The sequence below is a fragment of the Formica exsecta genome, unplaced genomic scaffold (genome assembly GCF_003651465.1).
Source record: "Formica exsecta isolate Colony F162 unplaced genomic scaffold, ASM365146v1 scaffold880, whole genome shotgun sequence".
NCBI classification, from domain to species: Eukaryota; Metazoa; Arthropoda; class Insecta; order Hymenoptera; family Formicidae; genus Formica; species Formica exsecta.
In genome coordinates this window covers 77,354-84,579 of record NW_021853650.1, presented here as the reverse complement: position 1 = coordinate 84,579, position 7,226 = coordinate 77,354, and the positions used below count along the sequence as shown (strand labels likewise).

The 7,226-nt window shown below is 30.9% G+C and overlaps 2 protein-coding genes and 1 long non-coding RNA gene across 4 annotated transcripts; 2 read left to right on the top strand and 1 right to left on the bottom strand.

Moving 5' to 3' along the window:
- The first annotated feature begins 1,919 nt into the window (after nucleotides 1–1,919).
- Nucleotides 1,920–3,340, top strand: LOC115244918. Its single transcript, XM_029822932.1, has 2 exons — nucleotides 1,920–1,931; nucleotides 2,004–3,340. Exon 2 carries the CDS (start codon nucleotides 2,019–2,021, stop codon nucleotides 2,523–2,525), a length of 507 nt encoding a protein of 168 aa, XP_029678792.1. The 5' UTR covers nucleotides 1,920–1,931; nucleotides 2,004–2,018; the 3' UTR covers nucleotides 2,526–3,340.
- A 223-nt stretch (nucleotides 3,341–3,563) lies between these two features.
- LOC115244917 lies at nucleotides 3,564–4,839 on the top strand. The gene is made up of 2 exons (XR_003885457.1): nucleotides 3,564–3,941; nucleotides 4,075–4,839. It is a non-coding gene; the product is annotated as an uncharacterized LOC115244917 (long non-coding RNA).
- Nucleotides 3,682–6,286, bottom strand: LOC115244916 (THAP domain-containing protein 1-like). 2 transcript variants are annotated; one of them, XM_029822931.1, is made up of 5 exons: nucleotides 6,174–6,286; nucleotides 6,014–6,123; nucleotides 5,723–5,942; nucleotides 5,111–5,432; nucleotides 3,682–4,436 (listed from the first exon to the last, which is right to left on the bottom strand). In XM_029822931.1, the coding sequence occupies exons 2-5, from the start codon at nucleotides 6,076–6,078 to the stop codon at nucleotides 4,063–4,065; spliced, it is 981 nt and encodes a 326-aa protein (XP_029678791.1). In that variant the 5' UTR covers nucleotides 6,079–6,123; nucleotides 6,174–6,286; the 3' UTR covers nucleotides 3,682–4,062. The 2 variants fall into 2 exon arrangements, with proteins under 2 accessions (XP_029678791.1, XP_029678790.1); XM_029822930.1 differs by having other exon boundaries at nucleotides 6,014–6,261.
- Between the last annotated feature and the right edge of the window lie 940 nt (nucleotides 6,287–7,226).

Sequence of the window (7,226 nt, the reverse complement as noted above, 5' to 3'; positions counted from 1 at the left end):
ACACGTATGCTCTCACACACACACATAAACATATTTGTATTATAAAATTTTTCAGATCTACCAGCAGAGATGAGCAGCAACAGCAGCAACAGCAGCAAAATAACTATGAAGCCCCTACCTGTAGCATGCAACATCGGGCTGGCGTAAGGCGCGCCAAACGTGATGCGAGGTATATTTATTAATTTTTGGATTATGATGTAAATATATGATTGATTAAAGTCATTGCATATTATCAATACAGTAAGAGTACTATTACACATGTATCTGAATTTAGTTTCATAAAACGATTCTAAAAAAAAGACAATGTTTCGGATTAAATAGCTTTTTGTTTACATTTTTGTAATCTTCATTAAACATTATGTACAAAAAAATATACATTTTTTTATATATAACGTACAAGACATTTACATTAAAAATTGTTTTTTCCTTTTCCATTCTTAAAACAAAGTGTATAAATCATAAAAAGCAATGTTGAATGATAATTTTAATTTAAAAAAGGAATTCACATAATCTTACCTAAATATAGTACAAGTACCGATAGCATTGATATCCATTTCAATAGTGCGCGGTGGATCATGAGAAAACACTCCGTCTCTCACGACGCGGATCGGGGTTCAAACCCGGGTTTTTTGGATCTTTTTTTACTATTTTTTATAGTTTATGGTACATCATTACATGTACGAGTTCAAGATATCATGGAAAACGTTTATATAGATTTCCGCTGCAGACAGATAAAAGACATCATTTATGGATACGCAACAGTGGTAAGTTTTTTTCGTATTATATCCCGTTGAAGTATCGATAGTAAGAAAGCAAGAAATCATCAAGTCTAATAGGCCCCCGTGTCTTACATATTTTGCATTTGTTCACTCTATTATCTATTATCTTACTATTATTATTAATCATTATATAATATTTAATTGCAGGTACAATTTTAACTATAATTTAAACATACGTAACGTATAATACGTTGAATACGTATACGCTATGACATAGCGACTACGTCTGTGTTAGTAAGTCCCGCGGTAAGTGGTGGGGGCTCCCATTTCCCACGAACTGGCAGCTCTGGTAGAATGTCCTTTACGCTTACGTCTTACTTCCTTACGGAATTTTGTGTGTGATGGCCTTAACAACTATTTATGTAGCTGCAGATTAGGGATAAGCGATGAGTGAAAAAAAAATCGATATTAAATTAATCGATGTTTGAATACATCGATGTTGATTAATCGATTATTTACAAAAAGTATCGATACATCGATTATTTTTCAAAATGAGGGAATACTTTTTAATTATAGGAATAGTTGAGAAGTCAATGGCTTTATAGAGGAATAACGCGAATTAATGAATATAATTTATTTTATTTACTCTTTCGTTAAAAAGATTTCCCATCAGAAGCAGGTTTCCGAAATGCTGCGGTGCACTTTCCAAATGTTACTGTCAGCTGTCACTATAAATAATTTTCAGAAATTATTATTACGGCCAATCACGACTTGTGAAATGTACATGCTTTCATAGCAAACCAGAACCATAATCCACAAATCAAGGCATTGTATGATAAATTAATGTGGTGCTCCTAACTCCTGGTACTTTATGAGTAAGAAAGGAAATAGTGGCATATTTTTTAAGGGAATAGTTCAAAATGGAAGTTCTGTTTAATTAGAAGTAATGTGTATACAAACATCCTATACAATTAATGAAAATAATAAAAAAATTATCGATGTTTGACATAAACAATCGAACATCGATGTATCGGATGAAGAAAACATCGAACCGATTAATCGATTATTAGAAAAAAAAACTATCGACCATTTTGATTAATCGGTAAACATTGCCCATCCCTACTGCAGATACACAATCATAGACATAGTATATCTAGACCGAGTGTTGAGGAGTGGGGGCCGATGCCCACGTAGAACCATACCAGACATCATGTAGCAATGTAACAAAATAAAAATTCCATAATAATAGAATTCAATGAGTAATAATAATTTATCTCTTTGCAGGATAAAATTACTGCGATGACAGTACATTCACAGACAGGAAGTATTAATGAAACATCTCAAATAGACGCCACGGCAACTAACACATTGATAACAGATACAGCAATGATGGATTGTAGTTCCGATATGCATATTTCTAAAATTATGGAAGAGTCAACTGTCAACGATAGTTTGCAAATGGATAAATCACAACTCATCGAACAAGTGAATGTTGATATAAAATCTCAGTCATCTAACAGAAATGTTGACATAAAATCATTGCCTTCTACTAGCTCTGACATGTTTAGCTGTGAAACTGACGTTCCATTGAAAATTTTGCCAAGCGATACCCCGGAAAAAGACATATTAAGAAACAAAGTTGTATCATTGGGACGATCACTTGCTGAAAAGTCAAATGCTATCAGGAAGTTACAGAAAAAGAATTGGAATCAGCAAAAACAAATATCTAAATTAAAATCCGTTATACACCAGCTATACACGAGCTTGGTAGAAAAAGAATTAAAAAAACGTAAGGCTCTCAAATGAAAATCACAAGTTTAAATAATCGCGGGCTAGTAAGAGCTAGATGTGGATGATGGTGCGCCATTTTCACAGAAAACTTATTTTTCTATAAAACTAATGCACTACTATCCGCGTTAGGCTCTTACTAGCCCACGATTAAATGCTGTTAGACTGAGTGTATATACAAAGTGTATTTTTAGTGTATTTACATGTATTTACAAGATGCGTGTGAGTGCGCGCGCGCGCGCGCGCATGTATAAACGTGTGGGTTGTGTAAGCGTGAGGAGAATGCCGAATCACTGTATATATTGAATGCGTGTGTATATGTACAATACATGTGTATATTGTATATGTCGTAGCTAGATTACATAATCTGTCGTTTTATAAAACGTCTAGGCATTTTATAAAGTGCGGCCACATTCTCAAGTCATGGTTAAAAATGAAATATTTTACAATCTGGCTAAGAATTTTAATCTTTTTATAAAACGCTAACAAGCCAAATGAACCAGCCAGAATCTAAAACGATGAACAAATCGTTGCGTTCGACAATGTGGTGGGTCGCTTAGCGTTTTATAAAAATATTAAAATTTTTAGTTAGATTGTAAAATATTTCATTTTCAACCATGATTTGAAAATTGGCCGTACTTTATAAAATGCCTAAATGTTTTATAAAACGATGGATTATGTAATCTGGCTACGACATATATACCTTAATGTATCTTGTGATAAACCAATAATAGCTGTGGAAAGACATTATTATCTTAAATATTCTTTTTAAGTGAACAGAGAGAGAGAGAGAGAGAGCCTTTACAAAAAATATATTTTAATATTTTATATTTTTTTCCAATCTATAAAAATTTAATAACACTATGCGAAAAGGAAAATATATATATTAATAATGCATAAAAATATATGTATCATATGTAAAAATAAAATTGTATGTTGGCTTTGTAAATAAAACAAATTATTTATTAATTTTGTTATCATATTCGGAGTAACAAAATTATTAAGAGTCATTATTTGCCAAGCTGAGTATTTGTATTATTATTTCGGAAATTGACCTATATTCAATGTATCTACATTTATTTATTTTAAACGTAAATTAGAAAAAGTGAGCAAGCAATATATTAAACTGTATAAAAGAGAGCAGGAGAAAAAATATATAATAAATTGTAGAAGTATTTAGAAATGTAACAAAATTTTTATTATAAAATGCATGTTTCCTTATTGATAATGTAAAAATTTTTGTCACATACAAAATTAAGTATATGTAAGAGATTGTTGTGAGATGTATGAAGTTAGATGTTTTATTATTTAGTTTCGATAAATCACCTTTTCAATTTGAAAAGACCCGAGGTAATTAAAAAAAAAATGATTTATATAACGTTATTCTATATATTAAGAATAAATATCTAATCTTTAAGTCCGGATCTACAATAGGTGTAGTAAGTCTTTAGCCTTAAGAAATTGACCAATCATAATCAAGTATGAGGAGAATACTCGATTGTGATTAGTCAATTTCTTAAGGCTTAGGGCTTACTACACCTATTGTAGATCCGAACTAATACATTAGTTCAAAAATTCTGATGAAATCTGTAGTGGCCTCGCTATTAATGAAATCTTGATTTCCTGCTTTTCTCAGAAAATCTATTGCATCGGGAACAGAATTGCTAATGACTTGAACTGCTAATCTAACATTCATTTTTTTATTATAAAAATTCGTATGTTCCTTAGACAGTTTATTACATAATTTGAGATTATCCATTTCTTGCAAAATATGCAGTACTCGGATATATTCAAATGATATTTTTCCTGCTTTAGAGTAAAGCATTTTATCAAAAAATGTGTTTCTAATAAGTTTAATCATATAGGCAGCATCAAGTATGCAATAAACATTAATCAGTATCGAGAGATGTATGAATGATGTCTTGAGTTCTAAAAAAACAAAATTTGAGAAATCACACCCAAGTAATTCAAAAGTTTTCAAATTGGCTTTGGCACCATCATAAGCGATGAAATGTACAATATAATACCAACTTCATAGAGTTTTATAAGAGCATGAATAAGTAATTATGGTTTTGTATAATACCAGAGAATTTATTAATAAAAACATATGTGATTGAAAATTTAAATTTTCTAGTATAAGATACAATTTAAAATACTAAAACCTCTGTTAATTCTTGGCTTATATTTTGACTAATAGTACCATAATCAATAAAACCTCTGTGTTTATCTTTGGTTTGGTCATATACAATTTGACGCAATGACATAGAATCAAAAATTAATGTAATGTTATTTAAAAAATCCAATTTAGAAATATTTTGTTTTTTTTTTAAAATATCTAAAAAACTTCAGTCACAAAACCTACTTCACAATCATAATTAGCCATCCATGCACAAAGTGTTGCATTATGAGGAAAGCAAAGAATAGTACGTAAAAAATTATATATGCTTTAGGACTATAAAAATATAAAATCAAGACAAATTGTTTCATGCTGTCATACCTCATTTTTTTACGAATACTATTTTGAAATTCATTAAAGATTAAATTTAATTTTGTTCCTGTAAATTATTTTGCTAATGCATTTTCTAATTCCTTCGAATAATTACCTTTTTTTCGGAAATACATCATAAGTGCATCATAATATTTAATTTTGTTTTCTTTTCGTTTTAATTTTGTGTATAAATTCTTTATTTTTTTCCGAAGAACCTGTTCTGTTGGAGAAGATGGCATTCTTTCTTGCGATTTCTGGATGCTTTTATCTCTGGTTTGTGTAGAAGTTTGCGTATATGTATCTCTGGTTTGTGCAGAAGCTTGCATGCATGTATCTTTGGTTTGCGTAAAAGCTTGCTTGCATGTATCGTCAATTTTAAGAACAATTTCTTCTGCATTGCTGTCCAACGATACATTCATTAAATCACTTCTTTCATTCTAAAAAAATATTCATGATAAAGAAAACAATATTATATGATGTATAAAAACAAAAATCATTTTTCCTATTAAGTAAACAATATCGCAATTAATGCCCTTCATAATTTTAAATATTTGAAGTTTCTGCATAAAAACTATTATAAAATATATTTCATGTTATTGATTAATACTCTGAATTATACAAATTATTATATTTTGTATGATTAGTACTAATGAATGTTGTAATTGTAATCAAACACATAATTTTTAAAACAATACAATTTCTTCAAATCAAAATTTTTAACACTTACCGAAACAAAATGTTCAATAATAGATGTAGAATTTTGTTCGAATATTGTTGGAAATGCATCCTTCTTTAGATAACGTTTCGAACTCGAGCAACGATAATCGGATTCTGCAAAATGCTTACTGCATATACGAATTGATGTAAATTTTTTTAATTTCTTCATTAAATGTTCTGGAATATAGTTTAACCAGATCTGAAATGTTGCACTATGTACAGGTGGAAATCTAAAAAAAAATTAATTTTTCGCTATTAGTATTGCGATTAATTATACTAATTAATTCATTTGTACATATACCGATGAAAATTTAAACCAGTTGTCGGGGTCCATAGGGATTTACAGTTTTTTATGCAACATTCCATTTTTTACTTTCAAATTTCTGTCAAAATTTACTGTCGACTTCTACTCAGTGATGCCAGAATGCCCACGCTGGCATTCTGGCATCACTGCTTCTACTTTTACTTGTTAGATGATATTGAAGGTTATAACCATAGCAGTGAACTGTATACATACTGGAATGAGCGATCCCATTGGGTGCGTTCCGTTTCACGCATAGATCGCCTGGAAATCTATAGTTCACGTAACATATATTATAGATCAATTCAAATTATGTACTTTGTGATGTTAATAACGTGATATGAAAAATAAAAACAATTATTTACGAGAAAAAAATCATTAAAAATAGTCACCGTTTAGTCCGTATCAGACTACGCATTGAAGATTGAGATTGAAGATTGATGATTGAAATTTGACCAATCAGGACAAAGAAATTTTAGTTCCTTTTGTTCTGATTAGTCAAATTCCAATCTTTAATCTTCAATCTTCAATTTTTAATGCGTAGTCTGATACGGGCTTTTGGCTGTCGCCACTTTTTCGCCGAGAGAAAGGTGCCCATAGATTTTGGCATCTCTTTCTAATATTACTTGATTGGTCCATGGTATGCACGTCACATTTGCATTTATATGTGCATTTTGATGTCACGTGACATGCCGTAGACCAATCAGGTAATGCTAGAAAGAGATGCCAAAATTTATAGGTACCTCTCTCTCGGCGAAAAAGTGGCGATAGCCGAACAAAAAGATTATTCATTTCAGTATGTATATGTATACAGTTGAGTCCCTCTAAAGCCCGTATCAGACAATGCATTGAGATTGAAATTTGACCAATCAGGACAAGGAAATTTTAGTTCCTTTTATCCTGATTGGTCAAATTTCAATCTTCAATCTTCAATCTCAATCTTCAATGCGTAGTCTGATACGGGCTTTAGGGTGCTTTCCAGCTACGGAACACAGTAGGTTTGTTCGCGTTGCTTGAACTTTTTGCACTCAGTATCTTCGCTTTCACTTTCTTCAACATCCGAATATATATTTATCTCGTTTTCAGTGCAGAACTTTTTGGGAATTTCAAGCAACGCGAACAAACCTCATATACGGTACGTTCAGAAACAGCACCCGAGCATCGTTCTATCTTTGTTCAACTTTTAGTAAATAACAAAGATAGAACGACGCTT